This window comes from Aegilops tauschii, chromosome 3, assembly GCF_002575655.3.
Source record: "Aegilops tauschii subsp. strangulata cultivar AL8/78 chromosome 3, Aet v6.0, whole genome shotgun sequence".
Lineage (NCBI taxonomy): Eukaryota > Viridiplantae > Streptophyta > Magnoliopsida > Poales > Poaceae > Aegilops > Aegilops tauschii.
Genome location: NC_053037.3, coordinates 165924914 through 165952229, shown reverse-complemented (window position 1 = coordinate 165952229; position 27316 = coordinate 165924914). Strand labels below are relative to the sequence as shown.

The following is a 27316-nucleotide window of genomic DNA, read 5'->3' as shown; positions in this document are numbered from 1 at the left end:
TAGAATCAATCCATTTTCATGGCGTTCCTCTCTCTCTCTCTCTCTCTCTCTCTCTCTCTTCGCTCCTGCCATCCCCAAGCTCCAGCACCCAGAGAGTAGAGCCCTAGCAAAGCCTTCTGATCCCCTTTTGAAGCAGTGATTTAGGTAGCATAGTCAATTAGTGTGAGTTGTTTGCGTATTGGAATAAAATCAAAGAAGCTTAACAATATGTTGAAATAAATATTAGGCTGAGGAAATTGTCATTGAAAGGTAGGTTTGGACTGTAACTGTTTAATTGTTAAATGTGGACGAAAGAGAAAGAATAGAAAGTGTTCAACACATAGTTATTAGTTAGAAGTGTTTGAGCAATGAAAGAAGGTGGAATCAATTGATGATCTAATGGTACATACGACTGAGATCCTTAGAAATGAGCTCTTAAGTGTAAATAAACAACATTATAAAAGAAAGCTTCTTGGATAGTAAACACAAATCCACTCTAGCGGTTCACTGGCCCAACATGGAACTGGAAGGAGAAACAAGACCTAACAAACGATGGTGAGGTCCAGTTGTTTTCATCAAAACAAGTTGTACCCTATCTAAATATTGACAAGTTATTGGGGCTGGTAGCCGTCAATGATCTAGGCAACATAACATGCATAATGAGTTATGTGTGTTGTGATTATGTTTCCCGTGGAACAAGATCACACTCAAAATCAAGAAAATAATTAACACAACAACACCAAGTTTAGTCACCAAATTTGCATAATCCATCATCCATTTTTAGACAACAAAGCCAATAGTCAAATTCCTATGGGCAAAGATTGGACCATAAGAATTTAAGATAAACATACAAGGACTAAAGTATATGGGACGTCCTGCAAAATTTTAGTGCACACATATGGGTACTATCTCTGATTCAGAATCTTAGATCAAAGATCGCAGAAGCTAACATGGATAGACATGCAATTCCGGGGGGCAGAGTAGTTGTGATTACAACAAAGTCATTGCAGTATCTTTGAGAGCTCAGGAACACAATAAATCTCTTAGTCGAGATAAATGCAGCAGCATTGATTTTTATCAACAATGTCTCTCATAGTGTACAATAGTAAACCAAGCAGCCAGGTGTGGCCAGTACCATATCAAACAGTTTTTGTTCCTAGAAAGTGAACTAACTAAGGTAACTACTTACGTTATGTTCCAGTAAATTGACTTAGATCCTATGGTCTAAATACATGATTGACCAGCCTATTAGAAGGCACAAATGAAAAGAACTGTTAGTAGTACAATATATTACTCCTATAGTCCTTCGGTATGCCCACTACGATTGACCAACCTATTAGACGACACAGATGGAACAAAGGAAGACTTTTTCAGATAATCTTGTGAGAAATGTTATATTTTCAAGATACTAATAGATAACTCTAATTTACGATAAGCACAAAATATCAAGGAAGCCAATGAGTAAGTGCAAACCTTATTAAGAACATGAACATTAAGACAATATGACCATGTGTCTAGGGATCCATGCATTACAAAGAACCATGTTTTTTGTGGTTTTATGCCACATCATGTCTTCACACAGAGCAACATAGAACCATGAATTATCTGAACTCAAAGCAACATAGTGGGATGGGTATTGAAGTTGGCCCTCATTATCAATTTTCCTATTTACCGGACCAACAAAATCATCTTCCAGTTGCAATAGTTGATTTTCATAATGACGCATGAGAAGGACACTAGGACAGTAATCACAAAAACAAAGCGATCAAATAAAACTCATGTAATTCAAATCTTGGGGCACACCAAACAAATTATAGATATACAAACAACAAAGAAAGTAAACTACCCTGGTTCACACTTTCATACTTTGCAGTATCCGATAATTAATGCTTAAAGTCATTTGATAAGAATGTGAATAATAAGAGATGTACCCAATCTCAGAAGTAAAACCATATATCTTTTCCCTCTGCAATTCTCATGCAACAATGTGAAACTCTTCCAATAAAAACAACAAGAATTGTCTGGTGAACTGAATCTTTACCTTTATAAAGCAAGCACATGAAAGGAAGGTGACCACTTCCAAACTCTTCTAATCTACTTATCCATGTAGCCATTCTCTCTAGTTTTTTTTTGACACTGCCATTCTCGCTAGTTTTATCCTCTTTTTCAGCTCATTTCTTATCTTCTTCTCTTCCCGAAGAATAGTTGTGTGTCACATATAAGGTTTAATAATACATGTTCTCTACTGTTATAGTGAATACACAAATCCGTAAAAACCCTACATGCATCGGAGCGTTATGCCTAATTTAGTTAACTAAAGTGAAGTGAACACAGAGGGCTGGGGATGAATTATACTGAGCTGACAGACTAACATAGACATAAAGTAGGACCTTACTTGTTGCCTCTGATCTTGAACCAGGTCTGCTAGTGGGAGTAGAAAATGTCGCCGTTGCAAGAGCACCAGAGCGTGGGACTTGGATTACTAAATCAATCATCAAAATCACAACAAATCTTTCAATAAATCTGATCTATTTGGTCTACAACAGGACGAGTGGAGAATGAAAGAGCAAAAGAATCCATCTCACCTGACGGTTTCAAGGACGTCCATGCAAACTTGGTGGCGCCCTTGCGTAGATCTTCATTCTAGGTCAGTTGTGCTAGATGGTTGGTGCCTTTGTAGCCGATCCGCCGGACGCCTCCCGACGTCAGCGGCAGCGGCAACATTGCCACCGGCCGAGATCATTCGCATAGGCGGGGATGACGTGGTCAAGCGGCACCATGCACGCCGCCTTCCCCATGTCCGCCTCCTTTCCCAACGCCCTCGCCCGACCACCAAAACAAACGGCGCCGCCGTCACCATGCCAAGTCGTGACGCCATCTGTGAGACCACTTGTCGTGACAACCCTACAAACAAAGAGAGGACGGGGGGGTGCGTGTCATGGGAGAAAACGTAGGCCTAGTTTGGGAGCACAATATTTCTAAAACCACATTAATCCAAAACTATGGTATTGTAATGCCTAGGCAATGAATACCTCGGTTTCTAAAAAACTGCAGTTTTTCTCTGCTTTAGCAAAACTACAGAGTATTTGGCGAGCACAGTCTTTCTAAGACCAGCTAGGCGTGAGTGTTTCTCGGTTTGAAAAAAGAGGTCCGGACCTCCTTTTAGATACTGCAAAAAAAACCTCACTTTTGAAGATACTACGGTTCTATAAACTAAACTAAAATACTCCTATTTGTTAAAGTCAAACAAATCAAAGTCTTTGAAGCCATGGTTTTTTAAGAAAACCATGGTATTCTCCTAAAACTTCAAAACCGTACAAGGACAGGTGGACAATGCCAGCGCCCAGCGACATCCTCTCTTGCTGGGGTTAATAACCCACTTCTCCTGTTTACGGAGCGGCCCATTTCCTTCTAGATCAGACTGAGTTGGTTGGTTCGGCGAGGGAACCCCCGTCCAACCGCCGTATCTATGGCCGCCAACGGCCAGCCGGCGGCCGCGGCCGCCACCATCGACGACCTCCCTGAAATCCTGCTGCTCGATATCTTCCTCCGCCTTCCCTCCCTCTCGGACCTCGTCCGCGCCGCCTGCACCTGCCTGCCCTGGCGCAACCTGGTGACCAACTTCCCCCCCTTCCGCCGTCAATTCATCGACCTCCACCCGGCGCCCCTCCTCGGCCTCTTCTTCGACACGCCGTTTCAGGCTGTCCCCGGCATCCCCGCCTTCGCCCCCGCCCGCCGGAATGATCCGGAGCTCGTGGCCGCCATCTTGAGCGGTGACTTTTTCCTCACCGCCCTCCAGGCGCGCGACGGCCCGGAAGCTAACTGGAGCTTCCTCGACGCCTGTGGCGGCTACCTTCTCCTCATCAAAGAGGATGAGGTATTGCTCCTGCTGCTAAACCCCTTGGCACGGTGGTGCGAGCGGTTCTTTGATCTGAGTGACTCCCGCATCTTCGACGACGACGACGACGACCGCGAAGGCGATCGTCAACTCCTTTACGCCGGCCTGATCTGCGATGACGAAAACCCCGCGAGCTTTGGCATCTTCTGTCTTGCTGCCCATGGAGAGTTCAGGTTGCGGGCTGCGGTCTTCTTCTCATTCTTGGGAATGGGCGGCGATTGGTTCCTCTCCCCATGGTTGGATGTCCCGCACCATCCCAACCCCCACCCGGAAGGTGACGAAGATGACGAAGGTGACGAAGATGACGATGGTGACGAAGGTGATCTTGTGCTTGAGAGCGGCATGCGAGTGGGTAATTTCATCTACTGGCTTTATCAGAATCGTGCGTATGTGGTTGTCTTGGACCCCAACCCAAACAACCCGCGATTGTTTGTTGAGATGATCCCCCCTCTCCTCAATCTGGAAGGTTTTCACAGCTCGATCCTTGGCCAAATTAACGGCGATAAGATGTGCATTGCTTATTCAAATGGATTCAACATCGGTTTCATGCTGCGTCAAGAAGATGGCCTTGATGCTGGGGCATGGGCTAACAGCAGGGTATTCAACCTGACTGATCAAGTTCGACGGAAGCTTGGGTACTTACCCCAGAATGGGCTGAAAATTGCGGCAATGCGGGGTAGCATAGTGTACTTCACAACATCACAGATGTTCCATCCGCTCGAGGCCACTTGTTGGTTTGCTTGTCTGTGCTTGGAAAGTCGCAGGCTGGAGTGGTTGTTTCCGAGGACGTATAATGGTCTCTTCCAACCATACCACCATTCATCGTGGAGTACTTTTCTGTTACCAGAGAATGAAAGATTTTATCCCTTCATATGAGGAATGATGACAACCAGAGAAGGATATTCTGTGAAAAGCATTGCCTTGTTCTCCTACTGAATCAAAACATCCAGCTACCATCCAGAACTGATCTCTTCTTTGGACCTGCATCACGCTGAAGGTCCTGACGAAGTTCCTTGATATTCAGGATTCAATGACAAGTCAATCCTGTATTTTGATCGTTTATGGTAATCGTTGTTGTCTTCTGTTATCAAACTTACCATTTACATTGTGGGTGAATTACTTCATCTGTTCCCTGACATTCAGTATTCAGTGATAACTCAATCATGTGTATTTTGATCTTCTATCGTAATTGGGTTGTCTTCTGGTACCAAACTTCCCATTTACATTGTGCGTGAATTACTTCATCTGTTCCTTGGGTTCACTACTGTCTCTTCTCGGTATTGGGGCAAGGCATCCGAACATTGGAGCCTCTTTTTTTTTTTCTGTCTGTAAGATTAGTGTTCTTGACGGGCTGTAGCCTGTTTACCCATTTTGCTAAAAAATATATCCGTCTTATTTTGGCTCATTAATTAGCAGTGCCTACTATCTCTATGATATGATGTCCTCAGAATGATGGCGTGTTCTATATGAATTTTTTGCATGAGTGATTTATTTTTGGAATACTTTACTTAAGGAATTTATTTCTCATATATTTACAGTGTTTCTTGCACTGTATTAATAGGTTGGCTAGTTATCTTGTTCTCTTTGTAAATTTACACATCTCTTCAGGAATTTGTGTCAAAAGCTGAAACAGGCAAACAAGGGTACATGGATAAATGACATGTATCACATGATATACTAGCTTATAATTTTGGATGAATATAACCTAGGGCTCATATATGAGTATTTTATCTTTCACAATATTTTCAATAGATAAATTCCTGAAGAGATATGCTCAATTGCTGATTAGTAAATCTGATTTTTCTTTTTCTGTATACATTCCCAGCAAATACACAGTAGTATTAGAAAAGATTGTTCTCCTACACCAACCAGCATTGTGGTGGAATCCTGTGGAGTTTACTGAACTATGATCATGGTCTATATTTTATCAAAAAAGATGATCATGGTCTATATGAACTATGTGATGAGAAATACGCTCAAGGCATCAAACTGACACCCTGAACACTTATGATTTGTGTAACTGCCATTGTTGGTCTTTGTAGGCATCCTTTTAAAAGATCTATTCAGTAATAATATCATAATTCAACGTGATGTCATGAGAAGTTATGAGAACTGACTACTTGGTAGTATTGTCTCTACCTCGCCTTAATACGAGATTTCTTCTGATTCATTCAATTGCAATTTTTACAAGAGGCTTGCATTTTTGCCTCCTTACTGTTGATCTCTTCCTGGTGTCTGCTTTTAATACTCCCTCCGTCCCAAAATTCTTGTCTTAGATTTGTCTAAATACGGATGTATCAAGTCACGTTTTAGTATGAGATACATCCGTATCTAGACGAATTTAAGACAAGAATTTTGGGATGGAGGGAGTACTTGTGAATTTGATGTGCGTGATCTTGTCAGGTTGTCCTGAGCCAAGTCTAGCCTCTGATGTAGGTGAATATCATTCTTTTGTTCAAATAGAAATTAGTAGGCTTGATTAACTTGTCTCGTATTACTTTCCTGTTGGAATCAACTTGTATTGTTTAGTAGCAACATGACTAATCCATTTCGATAATACCCAGAGTATGTATGGAATTTGTGTGGTCATATTGACCTTCTGTTTGCTATTGATTGGAAATTCGATCTACGTGTATAGTGGCAGGCCTCGGCGCCTCGGTCATTTCATGGAGTTATAATACAGGAATGACCAATGTTAGTTGGACATGAACATTTCTCTGGGTTCAGATTGACATGATCATAGTGTTTTTTGTTGGTTCAAGTCTTCAAGCTATTATATCTCACGAATGTTAGTATGGACTACCCTAAAAAAAAGAATGTTGGTATGGACAGTAGTGTCCAGCAAAAATGAGTTAGGCCTCCAAACTCTTCTTAACATTTCTTTAGGAGCTCTACCACCATATGCACATTGTTGCTGAGAGGAAATCGCCATTGAAAAATAATGGCGACAGAATGCACATATGCACTATCGTGTATGAAATAACCGAGTATTAGTTGCTGCCGCTGTTAGACATATCTCGTACTGTGTAAGTAAGATCTGCTGCCACTGTGCATTGTCAATTTTGTGTTTGGTTACTCGTTGATGTCGAATACTTTTTTTTAGATGCCGAACACTCTACCACACTACTAGCTGAGTGTCCGTGCGTTGCCACGGAATAATAGAAGATAGCGATCAAACAACCGTTTTGGTTCAAAAATATGTGTCAAACATGATAACATTTAGTATGCATTCATATATGGCAAGTGGTTCCCTCTCTTGCACCTATTCTTATCAGACCTCCTTCCCCTTAACATTGATTCTCATCAATGTGTTTAATCACTTCTTTGAAATTCTTATTTTTTTCAACAGTATATATTTTCGTCAACTGAAAAGTTCTTCTAATCTATTTTTTCGCAAACAATGAATTGAATGAATAGAGAGGACTAATTTCATTGTCTGTAAAGTTTGGCACTGACTTGGCACAAATTTGATCAATAATTGTATCAATAAGTTGTGATTCAAGTGCTGCCCGCCCTGAGTTCCTGTTTACTTGCTCAATGATTGCCACCTTCGGTGAGCAGAGCACCATGATGATGTCCATCAACCACTCCCAGATGCTTTTTATGTGTACTACAAGAAGCCTATTATGTGTACTGGGTTTGAATGGAGTTGTCTCAGCCTTCCTCCAAATCAACCAAAGGCGGATCAGGATCTTACACCAAATCAACCCCAAAGAAGATTAGCAACCTTATCTTTCTTTTTTTGTTGAGTTCGGATATGGGGTGGATGGGATTCAAAATTCTATTTCATCATCAATGCCTTTAAATAACCCACGCGCTCCACAAGCACACACACCCATGGCCCACGAAAGCACATGTACAACTCTCATAGCATTCTGATTCTGACATAAAAAACACATTGGTCTACCCCATCTGCTCCTCGTATTTTTCAGTATGCACTTCCTCAGGCCTGACAGTGACCTGTAGACAAAAGCAAAACGAATCAGAATTTACACTATATGTACAAGAATGAAGAAGAAATGATATAGTATAACTATTTCACACAACATGACCCAGCAAAAAAAGGTGAAACATGTGAAATGATATAAGAGAAAAGACAACTATTCAAATTAAAGGACATTGGAGCGCTATTTTCACAGAATTCAGCTTGACCTCTCGGAGTTGGACGCTATTTTCACAGAAGAGGAAGTTTGGAGCGCGATCAAAGAGATGCACCCGGAGCGGGCACCAGGGCCGGATGGGTTTACCGCGGCCTTCTATCAGAAGGCGTGGCCCATCATCAAGCATGAGATCATGGCGGTGTTTCTTAAGCTCTATGTTGGAGATGGCCGTGGTTTCGGAAAGCTTAACCGAGCCTGTCGTGGAATTGTCACGTCAGATGTCCTCAAGCTAGGACTTAGTCGTGGAGCCATCGCCGCTAGGAAGCTTGAAGGGGTTAAACGGGACAAGGAACACGAGGGTTTATACTGGTTCGGCCCCTTACAGTGAAGGTAAAAGCCTACGTCCAGTTGAGGTGGTATTGATTAGGGTTTCGATGACCAGGGAGCTAAACCGCTATGCCTGGCTCTCGATGAGATCTTTCTTGTCCCTAAACCGCTGCCGGGTCGTCCCTTTATATAGGGAGGCTGACGCCCAGCAGCTCTCAGAGTCCCGGCCGGCTCATAAGAGTGTCCGGCTCGGACTCTCAACTATTCTTGCCTTATACTACAAGTTCTACCATAATGATGATTGTAACTACGGGCCTTAAGCCATATCCGGGTCTTAAGCCCATCTTTGGCCCACCGTCTTCAAGCTTGGCGCCGGGCTTCTGGCGATGACCATTATGAGTAACCCGTCCCCTCCTGGCGGGTGACTCTAGGTCTATATCCTCAACATTAGGCCCCAGATTGATTTGAGCCGGCTCATGTCAATCTTCAATTCTTTCGACAGAAATTCTCCGGCTTACACTTGTGTGAAGGCTATAACCCGGCGTGATGTCATCCTCTGGACTCCGGGTAATCCGCCGTGACGTCATCTTCCATTAAGTCCATTTTTTACTCCACTATATCCGCAACGGATCTTATCTTTACTGCCATCCCGAAAATCGAGGCGTTTCGTGGGGAGATAACCACGCCGTGGTCTCCTCGTTTCTCGCGCCCACTTATGAGCTCGCCCTTATAAGTAGCCCGACCCTCGGGTCTTTCCATTCTTCCCCTTCTCTCGTCTCCTTCCTCTCGCTGCTCCCGTGCTGCCCGAGCTCCGCCGCCGCCACTGCCGCAACAGAGCTCTGCATCCTCGTCGTCCTTGGCCGCTGCATCACCCTGAACCGTCCAGAGAACCGCGGCGAACCCCTGCACCCGTAAGTTCCTTCCTCCTCGTAGGATAGATCTACGTTAAGCTCCTGCTGTTCTTCCGTGTTCTTCGCCGTCGCCCACGAGTTCTTGGTAGTTTTCGTTTTTACTGCCTCTTCTTGATCTTAAGATAGCATAGAACCAACGCGGCGGCTGTTTGGCACTCATTTCAAATGCAAGTAGACCTCTTTTGACTGCCTAAAAGCCCCGTTCGAGCCCAAGAACTTCCCTCGCGTCTGTTTTTAGGTCTAGAAACTTTCCTTTTAGCCGACCGTTTTGATCCAAATTATTTACTGCAATGTGTGAAAACTATTTTCACCACACTTAGTAAAAAACTGCACCCGTTGAGTCATGGCGGTTTACATTTCCGGTTTAAAGAAACCACGCGCCGTTGGACCTTCCAGCTCAAAGGAGGCCATGCGCCATAAAATTATCCGGCTTATCTGTGACAAGGTCGTAGACAATCGAATTATTTCTTAATACCCCCAGCGGCTTAGATAACCCAATGCAATTAGATATATGTCATTAGGCCCCTCCATAAGCCGCCACTTTAACACTGAACTGTAAATTTCCTCCGGCTTATAATTAAACCGGGCATGTTTCCTTTTATCATAGGCTTCCGACTTTCACCATGCCTCCCAAAGCTCCTAAAGCACCCATCACTTGCAATTGGATGAGGTCCAACGTCACCGACGAGACCTTAACGGATTTCATGAAGTCAGGTTACCTGCCCAAAAAGGACGTCATGTCCTACCGTGCCCCCGACCCATTAGAGGAGAGACCACAGCCGAGGGACGGGGAAGTGGTAGTTTTTGCGGACCATATGAGCCGGGGCTTCGCACCGCCCGGCTCAAAGTTCTTCAGAGATGTGCTGAATTTCTTCGACCTGCGGCCTCAAGACATAGGACCCAACTCGGTGTCAAATATATGCAATTTCCAAGTGTTCTGTGAGGTCTACCTTGGAGAAGAACCCAGTCTGCTGCTCTTCAGAGAGCTCTTCTACCTGAACCGTCAGAACGAGTGCGCCAACGGGCCAAGGTTGGAACTTGGTGGCATCTCCATTCAGCGACGGAGGGACTACCTTTTCCCTTACGCTGAGCCGCCAAGCCACCCAAAAGACCGGAACCAGACGTGGTTCTATTGCCAAGACACGTCGCCGGCTGATGAGAGCCCGCTGCCCGGCTTTCGCCCTTCACGTCTGGAACCAACTCACTCTCTGTCTGTCAAGTTAACTCAGGCGGAGCGCCAACCTCTGCTCCCCACCATCAACAAAATCAAGGCTCTCCTGGGCAATGGTCTCAACGGAATTGATCTGGTCCGGGTCTGGATCTCGTGGCGGGTGATCCCCCTGAGCCGCCGCCCTGGCTTAATGTGTGAGTACACAGGCCGGAAAGATGACCCCCTGCAACACAGCCGCAACGATCTTCCTGAAGACGTTGCTGAAGACATGACCAAGGCCCTTTTAAATGAGAGCTTGGCAGACTGCGGGAGGACCGGGTTAGCCCCCTTCTGCAAGACCAACCCGGCCCCAGCAGTAAGCCGCTGATCTGAACATCTTATCTTCTTCTGCAGATAACCTTCATCTAAATCTTTTAAAAAAAATCATCATTGTATTTTTCAGGCTGATGACAAATTCTGGAAGGTCAAATATGACCATGAGGCGGCCAAGAAGGCCAGGAAGGCTAAGAAAGCCGCCAAGAGAGCCGCTCCCCGCAAGAAGGGAAGTAGGCCTACTGCTTCAAAGCTGCTGCAACTAAGCGACAGCTCCGAGTCAGAGGTAACCCCTGAACCTGTAATCTCTTGTTGTATGTAGTTTGTATTTCTGTCCACCTTATCAATACTATTCATCAACAGGATGACACCGGAGCAAGTAACCCGGTGGTTGAAGAGGTAATGATACTTTCCTCCGACTCGGAGCCCTTGCCAAGGCTGAAAGTCCGAAGGGTAACCCGGAAAGTAAGATTTTCACATCCTTTAGCTTATCAAGATCCTCAATTTCTTTTGAAGCAACAGATTCATGAGAGCCGGCGGCACACCCGGACCAACAAGGACGCCGACCTCTCTTCCGGTTTACCTGACGCGTCGAGGAAACGCCGGACCGAGGTGATCTCAAAGTTGTACCCTTTTCATCCTTTGGCGGGTGTTATACGTCAACCGCTCAACTCTTCTGACTCAAATTATCAGGAGACTTCCCCCTCTTCTGGCGACTCTATGCAGTCGAACCTGCCGGCTTTCAAGACCGTGCCCGGGTAATGATGATCATCTCATGTTGTACTTGTCTTTACTTACACTTTTGTGCTTAACCTTTTTGTCTTTTCAGTGCCCAGGCAAAACTCACCAAGAAGGCGAAGAAGAACAAGCCGGTCGAAGAGCCGGACTTGCCTGAACCGGAGGTAGCAGCTCAAGAACCGCCAGCTGCCTCCGCTCCCGAAGCCACCGCTCCAACCGACAAGGCAACTGCAGAAGCTTCTGCTAACCCGGAGACCTCCAGCTCGGCTCAGCCGGCCAATGACCCGGACGTGGTAATCACCCGGACGGAGTTTGTTGAGCCGGGGAGACCTACTGCACTGGCCAAGTGCTCCGCCAAGGAGGAGTTGCTACAGCACCGCCGGGTTAATCTGGACCTCACCGACAACGCCAACCTGAACATCGGAGAGATCGTCTCCGGCTATGTCAGCCAAGTGCACAAGAGCCGGGATGTAGAGATCAGCATGGTGAACCAGATTCAGCAGAAGTCTGAGGTACTACTCTTCTTTCTCCTTGCTTACTGCATAGTTATTTTGTTATTCTTACCATACTCTAGCCCCCAAGTCTACGACTTATGATAAAATATGTTGTAGACTTAAGTTCCGGCTTACTCGCTTGAACCGGCAATTTGTAAATAGAAACGTTCGATATGCATTAGCCCCCAAGTGCCAAGTGTCTTTGCTTGGAAAGTGCTTGGGACTTTAAAATTGCGTAATAACTGTTCATCCTATAACCCGGAAATTATGCAGGCTGCTTGCAAGAAGTTTGAAGCTGACATCTCCGATCTGAAGACCCGCCTGAGGACGCAAGAAACTGAGACCCGGAAGGCCAATGCCAAATTTGTGTCCAGTATTGTTGCGCAAGAAAAGCTGAAGACGGACTTTGATGCTGAACGGAAAGCTTGGGCCGAAGAGAAGGCTACTCTGGTGAACCGGGCCGAACAGGCGGAGAGGGCTCTGACAGAGAAAACCGCCGAACTCTCCGGCTTAAAGCGCCAAGTGTCCCAGATGGTTTCCGCAATCTTCGGTAAGTCATTCCACCGGCTTTCATCCAGTTCATAATTTTTATGTCTCATAACCCATCATTGCCGGCGGCTTATCTTACTCTGTTACACAGGTCCCAGAAGCGCCAACCTCAACCAAAGTGTGGTAACCAAGTTGAAGGCCGTGTACACCCTGGTGGAGCAACTCTACACCGGGTCACAGCGTGCCATGGCTGTGGTGGCCCTATCCAATGAGGTGCCGACTCACCTGGCGGAAGTTCTTCGCCAGCTTGCCGTTCTTCCCCAACGTGTCCAAGAGCTGCGACGGGCCTCTGCAAGAGCCGGAGCCATAGCTGCTCTGAGCCGGGCCAAGGCATTCCTTCCAGAACTAGACCCGGCGGACATTGCTCTGGGCTACCCCAGTTTGAAGGAAGACGACACCCCCTTCGACCAAAGGGACTTTGCAGCCTGCGTGAAGATCGTACGCCCGGTGGCCACTCTGATTGGCAATGACACGGATCTGACTAAGTACCAGCCGGGTTATGATGCAGAGAATCAGAGGATCCCCACTCCGCGCTATGAAGCCATCAGCTTAGTCCCGCCGGCTCGTAAGCACACCTTTGCCCCGGAGATTGACCCGGCCGGGTTAATTGACGAGGAAGCCCAATTTGAAGCTCTGAGCGGCATTGACTGGAAGTCGTCAACTTTCCAGGTCTTGGGAACAGCCGGAGGAGCAGGAGGGATGAGCCGGAAACTTCAACTCAGCAAGCATCGTAACTCTGCAGGCGGCTTATTAAACAATGCTTCACCCTTTTGGACTCGATGAGTCTTGTAATAGAGTAGGGCCAACACTTTAACTTTGCCGTGCCATCGTGCACGCGTTGAATGCTGAATTCCATTTAAGTTGTCTCCTTTATACCTCTCCGGGTCATAATTGATCATTCATTTTCCTTAATCTCAAATAGTTGCCTTTAACTATCCTGCATAGAAAAACAAATCACAAGTCTCGAGGCGGCTTACCGCACTGAGAATCACAATTTGAGACATATAACCCGGAAGATGAATCAAAAAAGACTGGTCCTCAATTATGTCTTTGATATACCCGTAATAACACACTTACCGGCCTGCAAGCACACTGCCGGCTTATATAACCCGGGTAATAAGGTTGGTACCTCAATTCCGGTTTACCAGTTTTAAGAACGCCGATTGTATTCGACTAGTACTGTAAATCAAAATTTAAGCCGGCAAAGTGAGACCCGTCGTGCATATTTGAAATAATCAGAAGAACTTACTATAAATCAGAAAAAAACTTAGAGGCTTCCGGTTCGAATACGACCAGAGACCCGTCCCAAAGAGGTTATGCTAAGATTCGAATGCGAGCATATAGCCCCTAGTGGGTATGGCGATGCCAATCAAGAGGGTACCGACAGCTATGTTCTCTTTGGTTTAAATACGACCCATGTTTGAACAGGAAGCCCCCAAATGACTTTTAAGAATTGTTTAACGACGCTGATTCGAATACGATCCACGTCGGTTCCCAAAGGGGTTAAACTATGATTCAAATATGATCAAAGAAAACTCCCCAATGAGCTCGGCACTTTGCCAATCAAATGGGTATCGACAGCTATGTTCTCTTTGGTTCGAATACGACCTATGTTTGAACAGGAAGCCCCCAAGTGACTGTATTGTGTATGGCTAGATTCAAATACGATCATAAGCCGGACCCTCCTTCAAATTATCATATGATCTTGTAATGAAAATAACACGTTTATCTTTGGAGGAGAAAAGGACAGAGGTCCTGCTTTATTGCTTATCATAATATATACATGGCTTACGGAAATATGTACATTATGAGAGCCAGTGGCTCAAGTGTAATAAGGCCGAAGCTGAGCTATGTTCCACGGCCGACGGGTCTCTTCCTCCGACTTACGTGAATCTTTGTGCTCCCGAATGTCAATGAGGTAATATGACCCGTTGTGCAAATTCTTGCTGACCACAAAGGGCCCTTCCCAAGGCGGGGATAGCTTGTGGGCATCTGTTTGATCTTGGATGAGCCGGAGCACCAGATCGCCTTCCTGGAAGACCCGGGATTTAACCCGGCGACTATGATAACGGCGCAGGTCCTGTTGGTAAATCGCTGAGCGAGCTGCTGCCACATCACGCTGTTCGTCCAACAAGTCAAGAGCATCTTGGCGCGCCTGTTCATTATCCACCTCAACATAAGCCGCCACTCGAGGCGAGTCATGACGGATGTCACTGGGGAGGACTGCTTCCGCTCCATAAACCATGAAGAAAGGCGTGAAACCTGTAGACCTGTTAGGAGTAGTGTTGATGCTCCATACCACGGAGGGTAACTCCTCCACCCAACAACCCGGCGTCCGTTGTAAAGGGACCAAAAGCCGGGGTTTGATGCCCTTTAGAATCTCCTGATTAGCCCTCTCAGCTTGACCATTGGATTGAGGATGAGCCACTGATGAAACATCAAGTCGGATATGCTCTCGTTGACAAAACTCCTCCATGGCGCCTTTGGATAGATTGGTACCATTGTCAGTTATAATGCTGTGCGGAAAGCCAAAGCGAAAAATCACCTTTTTCATAAATTGAACCGCCGTGGCTGCATCGCACTTGCTAACTAGCTCCGCTTCAACCCACTTAGTAAATTTGTCAACTGCCACCAAAAGGTGGGTCTTCTTATCCTTGGACCTTTTAAAAGGCCCAACCATATCAAGCCCCCAGACCGCAAAGGGCCAAGTAATTGGGATCATCCTAAGCTCCTGAGCCGGCACATGAGCCCGTCGCGAGAACCTCTGGCAACCATCACATTTACTGACCAAGTCCTCCGCATCAGCATGAGCCGTCAGCCAATAAAAACCATGACGAAAAGCCTTGGCCACAAGAGACTTTGAGCCGGCGTGATGGCCACAATCCCCTTCATGAATCTCTCGCAAGATCTCTTGACCTTCCGCAGGGGAGACACAACGCTGGAACGCTCCCGTAACACTGCGGCGATGCAACTCACCATTGATGACAACCATTGACTTAGACCGCCGGGTTATTTGTCTGGCCAAAGTTTCGTCCTCAGGCAAATCTCCCCGGGTTATGTAAGCCAAATAGGGCACCGTCCAGTCCGGTATGATGTGGAGAGCCGCCACCAGTCGCGCCTCCGGGTTAGGGACAGCCAAGTCTTCCTCTGTAGGCAACTTAACAGAAGGGTTATACAGGACATCCAGGAAAGTATTAGGCGGCACCGGTTTTCGCTGAGAGCCCAGCCGGCTTAAAGCATCAGCCGCTTCATTCTTCCTGCGATCGATGTGCTCTACTTGATAACCCTGAAAGTGCCCAGCAATGGCATCAACTTCGCGGCGATAAGCCGCCATGAGAGGGTCCTTAGAGTCCCACTTTCCTGATACCTGTTGAGCCACCAAGTCTGAGTCGCCGAAGCACCTTACCCGGCTCAAGCTCATCTCCTTAGCCATCCGAAGACCGTGGAGCAAGGCCTCGTATTCAGCTGCATTGTTGGCGCAAGGAAACATCAATTGTAGCACATAATGAAACTTGTCACCTTTAGGCGAAGCCAATACGACTCCAGCCCCCGAGCCCTCCAATTGCCTGGACCCATCGAAGTGAATAGTCCAGTATGTGTTGTCCGGCTTTTGTTCGGACACTTGTAACTCTGTCCAATCATTGATGAAATCCACCAAGGCCTGAGACTTAACAGCAGTGCGTGGCACGTATTTCAGACCATGAGGTCTGAGCTCTATAGCCCACTTAGCCACTCTCCCTGTGGCCTCCCTGTTTTGAATGATATCCCCAAGGGGGGAAGAACTGACCACAGTGATGGGGTGACCCTGAAAATAATGCTTAAGCTTCCGGCTCGCCATGAACACACCATAAACAAGCTTCTGCCAATGCGGATACCGCTGCTTGGACTCAATGAGTACTTCGCTGACATAATAAACCAGCCGCTGAACCGGATGCTCCTTACCCTCTTCCTTGCGCTCCACCACCACGGCCACACTGACGGCTCGTGTGTTAGCAGCCACGTACAGTAATAAAGGCTCCTTGTCAACCGGAGCCGCAAGGACTGGGGGCTCGGCCAGCTGCCTCTTCAAATCCTCAAAAGCAGTATTAGCTGCTTCATTCCAGACAAAGCCGTCAGTTTTCTTCATCAATTGATATAATGGCATGGCCTTCTCCCCCAAACGGCTTATAAAACGGCTTAAAGCAGCAATACGACCCGCCAAGCGCTGGACGTCGTTTATGCACGCCGGCTTAGCCAGAGAGGTGATTGCCTTGATCTTCTCCGGGTTAGCTTCAATACCTCTGTTAGAAACCAAGAAACCCAAGAGCTTGCCTGCAGGAACACCAAAAACACATTTGGCCGGGTTAAGCATCATCTTGTAGACCCGTAGGTTATCAAAGGTTTCCCTCATCCTCCTTCCTGGATTTAACCACAATATCATCCACATAAGCATGAACATTGCGCCCAATCTGGTTATGAAGACAGTTCTGCACGCAACGCTGGTAAGTCGCCTGTGCACTCTTGAGTCCAAAGGGCATAGACACATAGCAGAAGACTCCAAAGGGAGTGATGAACGCCGTCTTCTCCTGGTCCTTAACTGCCATCTTAATCTGATGATATCCAGAATAAGCATCCAAGAAACTTAAACGCTCACAACCCGCCGTAGCATCAATGATTTGATCAATACGGGGAAGGGCAAAAGGATCAGCCGGACACGCTTTGTTCAAGTCCGTGTAGTCCACACACATCCGCCAGGTGCCGTTCTTCTTGAGCACGAGCACCGGGTTAGCTAACCACTCTGGGTGAAAGACTTCAACGATAAACCCGGCCGCCAAGAGCCGGGCCACCTCTTCACCAATAGCTTTCCGCCTCTCTTCATTAAACCGCCGAAGGAATTGCCTGACCAGCTTAAATTTCGGATCAACATTGAGAGTGTGCTCAGCGAGTTCTCTAGGTACACCTGGCATGTCAGACGGCTTCCATGCAAAAATGTCCCTATTCTCACGGATGAACTCGATGAGCGCGCTTTCCTATTTTGGATCCAGATTGGCGCTGATGCTAAACTGCTGAGATGAATCTCCTGGAACGAAATCAACAAGTTTAGTCTCATCAGCCGACTTAAATTTCATTGCCGGCTCCTGCTCCGTAGTTGGCTTTTTCAGAGAGGTCATATCCGTTGGGTCAACGTTGTCTTTGTAAAACTTCAACTCCTCTGTTGCGCAAACAGATTCTGCATAAGCCGCATCGCCTTCCTCACATTCCAGGGCCACCTTCCGGCTGCCATGAATCGTAATGGTCCCATTATGACCCGGCATCTTGAGCTGTAAATACACGTAACACGGCCGTGCCATGAACTTGGCGTAAGCCGGCCGCCCAAATATGGCATGGTACGGACTTCTTATCTTGACCACCTCAAAGGTCAATTTTTCCACCCTGTAGTTGTGCTCATCTCCAAAGGCCACTTCCAACTCGATCTTGCCGACTGGATAAGCCGACTTACCAGGTACCACACCATGGAAAATAGTGTTTGACTGGCTGAGGTTCTTATCAATCAAACCCATACGACGGAAAGTCTCATAATAGAGGATGTTGATACTGCTGCCTCCATCCATGAGTACCTTAGTGAACTTATATCCTCCCACCTGAGGAGCCACCACCAAGGCCAAGTGACCCGGATTATCCACCCGGGGAGGGTGATCCTCCCTACTCCACACTATAGGCTGCTCAGACCATCGTAAATAGCGTGGAGCCGCCGGCTCAACGGCATTCACAGCCCTCTTAGGAAGCTTCTGATCTCGCTTACACAGACTGGTGGTGAATACATGATACTGTCCCCCGCTGAGCTGCTTTGGATTGGTCTGATAACCCCTTGCTGCTGTTGATGACCCTGGCCAGTCTGCTGATTAAAGCCCCCTTGACCGTTCTGAGGATTAGCATTTGAACCGCCGCCCGGGCCATGAAAGCCGCCGGCGCCTGAGCCACCGCCCGGGTCATTGTTGCCGTCAAAGGCGTTGGAATTCTTAAAGGCCTTCATGATTGCACAATCCTTCCATAGATGAGTAGCTGGCTTCTCTCTAGAGCCATGCCTTGGACAAGGCTCATTCAACAATTGCTCCAGCGTCGGGCCTGACCCGCCGGCCCGGGGAGGGGGCCTCCCCTTGCGTCGCTGGTTATTGCCCTGTGAGCTGGCATTGGCTACGAACTCTAGGCTGCCATCGGCCTTGCGCTTGCCACCTCCTTGGTTCCCCGGGTTATGCTGAGGACCCTTGCCATTGCCGTTCTTCTTTCCCTTCCCTGTCCTTTTATCATCTGAAGCGAGGTCCTTGGTACTATCAGAATCGGCGTACTTGACGAGAGCCGCCATCAGTGTACCCATATCACTGCAGTCGCGCTTAAGCCGCCCGAGTTTCATCTTCAGGGGCACGAAACGACAATTCTGTTCTAACATTAAGACTGCAGAGCCGGCATCCATCTTATCATATGAATGTATTATCTCCTTAACCCGACGAACCCAATGTGTCGTAGACTCACCCTCCTGCTGCTTACAGTTAGTCAAATCCACAATTGACATAGACTGCCTACAGGTATCCTTGAAATTTTGGATGAACCGGGCTTTCAGCTCAGCCCAAGACCCGATGGAATTCGGTGGTAGCCCCTTCAACCAAGTGCGGGCAGTCCCATCTAACATCATGGTGAAGAACTTGGCCATTGCTGCTTCACTGACTTCCAGCAGTTCCATGGCCATCTCGTAACTCTTGATCCAGGCTGCGGGTTGTAAGTCAGCTGTGTAATTAGGCACCTTCCTAGGGCCTTTGAAGTCCTTGGGTAGACGCTCATTGCGGAGAGCCGGCACCAAGCAAGGGACACCTCCAGTCCTGGTAGGGATGCCCACGTCGACGGAAGCCGTCGGATAAGCCGGGGGAGTCTGGTAAGCCGTCAACTGAGGCACCTGCTCTGCCTCTTGTCGCGCTCTATCTTGGTCTGCTGCGTGAAAGGCTCCGTTATAAGCCGGGCCATGGCCAGGGGGCGGGTCATGGCGTCGGACATTACTTGAGCCGGTCGCTGAGACCATGTGTCTGCTATAACTCGGGCTCCGGCCTGGACGAGGGGTCGAGTGGATCCTGTCCCGGCTGTAAGAGTATGCCTCTTGTTGCGCCAGTGCTGTCTGAAGGAGTTCCCTGACCCGGCGGGTTTCAATAGCCGTCGGAGAGTCGCCGTTAATTGGGAGAGCTGCCAGCCGCGCTGCTGCGGCGACCATGTTCTCCAGCGGGTTAGCATAATGACCCAGTGGTATTGGCACGTATTGAGGCGGGGCAGGGTTCACCCGGGGAGGCCCCATCACCTGTGGCTGAACAGGGGGCCCAGACCCGGGCACTATGATCCCTGGCGGGTTACTAGACCCTGCACCTGGCGTGTTGAAGAGGTTTCGTGGATCGTAAACCGGAGGGAGTCGAGATTGGGCCTTTTGATGCCTCCTTCTCATGACCTCATTGGACGCGTTCTGATCCATCGTGAGCCGGAAGGACTGTGCCTGAATCAACTGAGTTTGGGCGTCGAGGGCCGCCCTCTCCGCAGCCATCCTGATCCCTTCCGCTGCCAGATCCTCTTTGGCTTTCACTAGATCTAACTTTAACTGCGCCACCTCCGCGTCATGCTGAGCTTGATCCGCCGGGTCAACCGCGGCGGTCAACAGGGCCGTCATCTTGTCCGTGAGATCCATCAGCACCTGAGCCGGCGAAGGCACCGGGCTTCCTGCCCCAGCAGCAGGGTTCTGAACAGGCTGCGCACCGGCCATGAAGATTCTGACCCGGCTCGGCGGCTCAAACGGGTCCGGAATACTGTCACTATCGGAACAACCCATGAGCCTACCATCTTGAAGTTGATACAACGAGTTTGACTCATCTGTGGACGACTCGCCGTCAGAGCCGGCGGCCGTCTCATCACCAGATCCAGATCTGTCAGAGTGCCCTCCATGGACACATCCCACAAAAGCATGCCTCAAGGCAGGCAGGGCCCGGGCGGGTCGCGCACGCTGAGCCGTCTCGATGAGATCGGCGCAGAGATCCGGCTCAGGGCCCGGCTCCCCAACCTTGCCAATGAAAACATGAATTCCGCCGAAGGGGACCCGGTACCCGTACTCAATTGAGCCGGCGTCGGGGCCCCAGTTTGCATCGTCGATGTAGAGCTTGCCGCGACGACTCTTGGTCATCCGGCCCACAGCGTATCCCTTGAGCCCTTCGAAGCTGCCCTTCAAGAACTCAAATCCACCGTGCGCTGGCCCCACGGTGGACGCCAACTGTCGTGGAATTGTCACGGCAGATGTCCTCAAGCTAGGACTTAGTCGTGGAGCCATCGCCGCTAGGAAGCTTGAAGGGGTTAAACGGGACAAGGAACACGAGGGTTTATACTGGTTCGGCCCCTTACAGTGAAGGTAAAAGCCTACGTCCAGTTGAGGTGGTATTGATTAGGGTTTCGATGACCAGGGAGCTAAACCGCTATGCCTGGCTCTCGATGAGATCTGTCTTGTCCCTAAACCGCTGCCGAGTCGTCCCTTTATATAGGGAGGCTGACGCCCAGCAGCTCTCAGAGTCCCGGCCGGCTCATAAGAGTGTCCGGCTCGGACTCTCAACTATTCTTGCCTTATACTACAAGTTCTACCATAATGATGATTGTAACTACAGGCCTTAAGCCATATCCGGGTCTTAAGCCCATCTTTGGCCCACCGTCTTCAAGCTTGGCGCCGGGCTTCTGGCGATGACCATTATGAGTAACCCGGCCCCTCCTGGCGGGTGACTCTAAGGTCTATATCCTCAACAGAGCCCACATTGTCCTTATTCCGAAGAAGCCTGACGCGGAGGAGATTGGAGATTTTCGGCCAATTAGCCTCCCTCATAGTGTGGCTAAGATTTTCGCCAAGTTACTCGCGATAAGAGCGCGCAGAAGAATGAAAGAAATCGTCACGGCCAACCAGTCAGCTTTCATTTGTGGGAGGCACCTGCACGACAATTTCCTTCTTGTCAGGCAAGTGGCCAGGAAGTTACACGCTCGCAAGGCGGACAACGCTTTTTTGAAACTTGACATCTCTAGGGCTTTTGATTCGCTCAATTGGTCGTTCCTGATGGATGGGATGAGGAGCAAAGGATTCGGCCAAAAGTGGTGCGGTTGGATCTCTATTCTTCTGCGGACCGCCACCACCAAAGTGATTGTCAATGGAGTTCCCAGCAAAAGCTTCACTCATGTCAAGGGCCTCAGGCAGGGGGATCCTATCTCTCCCCTGCTATTCGTCATCGCCATGGATGTGTTGTCACGCATCATGATCAAGGCTGCCAATTTAGGTGTTATTGGAAATTTCCCGGGCATCGATGCTCATCAGTCGGTGTCGATCTACGCAGACGACGTGGTCTTATTTGTTAAGCCAAAGGAGCTGGACCTCACGTTCGTCAGATCGGTGTTACATGTGTTTGGGGAGGCCTCTGGGCTTAAAATCAACTATCAAAAGTCTATGGCCATCTTGATCCATTGGGACACCAGCGACCGAGACCGGGTGCAGTCCATCTTGCATTGTCGTTTGGGCAACTTTCCGTGCAAATACCTTGGTCTCCAACTTGCCATCCGACAGCTTTCGAGGGCCGATTGGCAGCCCATGATCGACCAAGCCAAGAGCTTCGCCCCAGCCTGGCAAAGAGGGCTTATTCATCGCCCTGGACATGTGGTGCTCGTTAAGTCGGTCATTGCGGCCAAACCCATACATCACTTCATGATCACGGAGGCTCCAGCTTGGGTTTTTGAAGAGATCGACCAATGGATGCGTTCATTTTTCTGGGCTGGCAAGGAGAAGGTGAATGGCGGTCAATGCCTCGTGGCATGGAATTCGGTTTGCAAACCGACCTGGCAAGGTGGTTTGGGCGTTCTTAATCTACAATTGCAAGGATTGGCCTTGAGAGTTCAATGGGAGTGGCTCAGAAGAACGGATCCTGACAGGCCTTGGCAAGGACTGCCCATGGCGGTCGACGGAGAGGCTCGGGAGGTTTTTGACAGCATGGTGCACATCACTGTGGGGAAGGGCAGCAAGGTCTTGTTCTGGAGAGATCGATGGATCCATGGCTTTGCGGTCAAGGACATCACACCGCTCATCCATGCTCTAGTGGACACGCGTACGATCAATCGCCGCACGGTCGAGGATGGGCTCTTGGAGGGGCGATGGCTCCATGACATCAGTGGAGAAGTCAACTTTGTTGGCCACATGCAGCTTTTACATCTCAATCTCGCGATCAGTACGAGCAATCACGACCCCACTAGGGACGACACCTTCTCGTGGCCAGCTGACCCGTCTGGATCCTATACTGCAAAGTCCACCTACAATCGTCTTTGTCAAGGCGCTGAAAGAGCCCCCTTTGCCACTTGCATTTGGAGAAGCTGGGCTCTCCTGAAGTGCAAACTCTTCGTCTGGTTGGCAGTCCAACACCGGATTTGGACTTCTGATAGGAGATTCAGACATGGACTCCAGGATGCTCCGTCCGCCTGCTTCATGTGTCTCCAAGATGAGGACAATGCGGAGCACATCCTCACTCAATGCGTTTACGCTAGGGAAGTGTGGCACTACATTTTTTAGACTCTGAGCTTCAGCGGTAACGTCCCCAGACCGGAGGATACTCTTCTTGACTGGTGGCTGGCCACGAGGACTAACTTGAGAAAAACATCCAAGCGCGGCTTTGACATGGTCGTCATCGCAACCACATGGGCTCTTTGGAAGCAACGCAATGCCAGAGTTTTTCACCGGATCAACCAGCAGAAGACCGCATCCGAGCTGGCCCTTGCCATCATCGCGGAGCTCAAAGAATGGAGACTGGCGGGCTTGGGTGGAGGAGGTTATGGCTCGTTTTGTGAGAGTGTTGGCATAGGATAGCTAGTTGGGTGCCCTAGGGTGTCTCTTTTCTTTCTTGTAACCCTTGTAAATAACGCTTGCTCTCTTCTTCTATAAAGGTATGGTACGCCTTTGGCGTACTCTCAAAAAAAAATTAAAGGGCATCAATTGTGTTCGTAGAATACAAAAGTTAATTATACAAGAAGAAATACATCCTGGATTGAGTTAAATCTGGCGTATGGAATTGAAAACAAAGCAAAACATAGGGCTCTCTATGAACATTTGAACTTTGATATTATTTTAACAGGAAGACTAAAAGGACTTCAGTAACACAAACTGTCATTGCAGTAACTGTTCTGTGCTTACGGCTTCAGAGAATATCTACAGAATAAAATGGCCAGGTCTAACAATTACTCACAACTGAAACCTTAGAGTGAAGAAGGAATTTATCAAGTTTATTCTCCCGAAAGAAGTGCCCTAGAGAGTGGTCGAAATTGAAACCCTGAACTGCCACCCATTTAATAATGTAAATAGATAACCCAAACATGCACTAACTTGGCTTGTTCACTCACCAAAGACCCGGTCAATAGCTATGTGGAGCTCACTCAAAGCCTTCTCGACTTAATCAAGCCTCAGTGGTGTACTGCGGTCACATCATGGTTCAGGTATAAAGAGGCAGCGTGACTGCAGAGAAAATCTCATGCAAGCAGGTGGCGCTGAGCTCGAGTAACTGGAGCAACCATGGGCAGCACCTTTGCGAAATGTGAAGCAGGATGTCCATCAGGAAGCTTTGCTCAAGAAATAGTTTAAGTTGTCGCAATATGCATGGAACCAAACTCTGTCCCTTGATACAAATTCAAGCAGAACAGAACAGAGATTTCATGAAGAAAAAATTAAAGTACAGTAAACACAACTCTGATGTATTCATTTAAAATAGGATGATAACGATATAAAGAAATATATAACTAAAACATAAAATATTCAAAACATTGAGTAATGTCGTGTGCTATTTTTCTTCACAAACGAACATGATCACGAAGCAATGTGGACAAACAGATAACATGTTTTCCTTTTCTTTCTTTCAATTCACTAATGAAAAGTACATACCTGGAGTTATGTGTGCCTTGCCCGCACCAAGGAAAAGGCATGTCCGTGGGTTCTGTCATTGGATGATGTTCATGGTCCAAGATTTTGAGTTATGCGTGCAGCTTTACAATAGTTTTGCTAGAACTGAATGTCATTGTCCAAATGTACCAGTAGGACATAAGTGGGCGAGGCCAACCTGCACAAAATGATCCATCTTGACCAGCGAGAGGCCATAGCCGTTAAGCGACATGAGTGATTTGACAAGGCCTTGCAGCTTGCGGTGCAACCAAGAGCTCCCTAATGGTGGCGGGGAGGCTTTCCTGTTCAGCGCTGCTAGAGGACATAAAAAAAGAGCAAAATTTCAGTTTCAGTACTAATGAAAAAAAAATACGGAAGAAATCTTTTCACCTAAAATCATAATACTGGTCCTTATTGGAGCAAGAATACTTTTCACAAATAATCAGAACAGAGATCCATATTAGATCATAGAAACTTTCCACCTAGTCAATATCGGTACTGATATGAACCACTTTATAAGATTCAAAATCAAGAAACTGTAGTAATTAATAGAGATTAAATGTGCAAACTCCAGCAGTGAACTACATGGATGCTAATAAAATAGATGGATTCGATTAAACTGGAATTTCAAATAAATATACAGAGGCACCATGATTGCTTTACAATATATTCATATTTGCATAATCCAAGACAAAAATAGCTCTCCTCCACCTCATCAGAAACCTTGTAGGTAGAGAGGTCAGTGAAGACACAGATTGAGTAGGGCGTGGCTGGGATCCATGCAATGATGTAGCAACAAGGTCGCCCTATGAGTGAATATGCGTACAAGCGAGGATGTGCCCACCACCACTCTCCTCCACCTCATCATCATCATCTTCTTCTTCTTCCCTACTCTCATCTTCTTCATCAGGCAATGGGCTAATGCCATCTTTTTTTCATTGATGTCGGTTGCCACGGGAGGCTACTAAGCTAACACTCAATCAGACATTTAAATATTAGGTGCAGAGAAGAGAACGAGATACACATACCTCGCCCTTGCTCACGGATCAACTGTAGATGTAGTTATATATCCTCCATCCAATACCGCATGCCTCCGATCCAAAGCGTCATGACGATCTCGCTCGGCCCAGCGGGTGGCTGTGTCAGGGTAGACGGACGACTGAAGGAGTCAACCAAAGGGAGACGGTTGTGCCTGCCAATATGCAGCGGACTCGGGTGGTGGCTGGTCGCAGCAACGCGTATGGCTCGTGCGGCGGGATGGCGACCCAATCTTGCGGCTGCTGGGGGTGCGGACAGGCGACACCGGGCTGCGAGGTAGGGCAGAGGAGGAGGAGATGGTGGGCCGCCATTGTGGTTGGGGGGGGGGGGGGGGGGGGGGGGGGGGGGGGTGCCAGTGGTTTCGGTTTGGGAGAGGGAGATCTATAGATGGAGATTGGTCGTGGGGGAAGGTGGAGGACGTGGGTTCATTCTTTGCGTTGGTTTGGCGCGTGGGCTTTTCACGAGATTTTTTCGGTGTGCTATCCTACGAGGGTGGGGGTATCGAAGGAGGTTGAAAAAGTAGAGATATGTGGTTTGTGAGGCACCTAGTCATCTGACGATGGTAGTGAAGACGGGTGCAAGCTACTGCTGTCCTCATGTTCGTACAATAGATTCCATGCGTTGCTACCGAAATTTATAGCAACAAAATTACCAAAAATAAAATTGAAATATATGAGAATAATACCGCATCATATTTTTTGTCATATGTATCTATATTGATGATGTATTGTTATATTGCCTTGTGATATTCCAGTCCAATTGTTTGTTGCTATAAATTGATGATGCAGAGGGCCCGCATGCTAGATGATGTAGATGGCTTGCATGTGGTGAAAAGTGAAAGATTTCATGCGGTTGAGATATGGATGACTTGTCTGTGCATTTAAATGGGATTGCTTACTTAGAAAACTAGAGATGATACCTTGAGCGTTACTGCTAGAATTAGTTGCAGTTATTGCAACGAGATTTAATTGTATAAAACATTGGTTAAGAATTGAAATTAAAATAAAATACTTAATTAATGTATACACCTGTAGAACATTTGTCTTTCCCATGCATGGCATGGCATAGCATAGTGAGTTGGCACTATTGCATGTCGAGATAAGGTGGTTGTTTTCCTATTCGTGGTAACATCGTTAGTTGGCATAGTTGTATGTCAAGAGAAATAGAACTAGTGGGGTTCAACTATTTAGATATATAGTATTTCAGATGAGAACATATGAGAAAATGTCGAACCTTAAACGCCTCCGGGGACGCACTCGGGCGACTTCGGAGGCACCGCCACCACCACCCAAAATGCTTCGCCACTGTCGTTGATGGGGTCACCTACTATTTGTACGGTCAAGGACCTGACATCTAAGGTCCACCTAGGGTCCCACACCATCATTGGAAGGTCCCTGGACCACGGGCGCATTCGGATGTGCTCCACTAAAAATCCACTCGGATACACCGACGACACTCAGACGTCTTCCCTCCAGTCAGCCTAACCATCATCAGTCGGATAGAGGAGGTGTAGTGGCGACGTGGGAGCTGCAACCGTCGAGTAGCTTAATGTCGGACTTCAAGTGTAGTTATAGCTGCCGTTACTAGTAATTGTTGTAGTTATACTCATTTAACCCCTTGTAACGTGGCAGTTGTGAGGCCGAGGCGCATTCTATATAAGCCTCCCTCTAGCTCCAGGGCAAGGGTTCAGCATCCACTGTAATCTTATACCCCAAGAGGAAACACAATCCTCCGGGCACGAGACGTTGGGTCGTTACCTCTCCGAGAGGGGCCCGGACTTGTAAAATCCGAGTGATACACTTGTGCCGTAGCTAGGATCCACCCTTAGTTCGTACCCCTAGTACTCATTGTC

General features: G+C 47.8%; 1 protein-coding gene and 1 long non-coding RNA gene across 3 annotated transcripts; one reads left to right on the top strand and one right to left on the bottom strand.

Moving 5' to 3' along the window:
• The first annotated feature begins 3375 nt into the window (after positions 1–3375).
• LOC109786896 (uncharacterized) lies at positions 3376–5089 on the top strand. The gene has a single exon (XM_020345455.4). It carries the CDS (start codon positions 3449–3451, stop codon positions 4751–4753), a length of 1305 nt encoding a protein of 434 aa, XP_020201044.1. The 5' UTR covers positions 3376–3448; the 3' UTR covers positions 4754–5089.
• Positions 5090–7158: 2069 nt separating this feature from the next.
• Positions 7159–25774, bottom strand: LOC109784938 (uncharacterized). Of its 2 annotated transcripts, none has more exons than XR_005772451.3 (4): positions 25455–25774; positions 24605–24741; positions 23895–24481; positions 7159–7837 (listed from the first exon to the last, which is right to left on the bottom strand). It is a non-coding gene; the product is annotated as an uncharacterized lncRNA (long non-coding RNA). The 2 variants fall into 2 exon arrangements; XR_006671955.2 differs by having other exon boundaries at positions 24605–24738.
• Positions 25775–27316: the final 1542 nt, after the last annotated feature.

Excerpts from the sequence above, each read along its gene's own strand:
- LOC109786896 (XM_020345455.4), top strand. The coding sequence starts at position 3,449 with ATGGCCGCCAACGGCCAGCCGGCGGCCGCGGCCGCCACCATCGACGAC.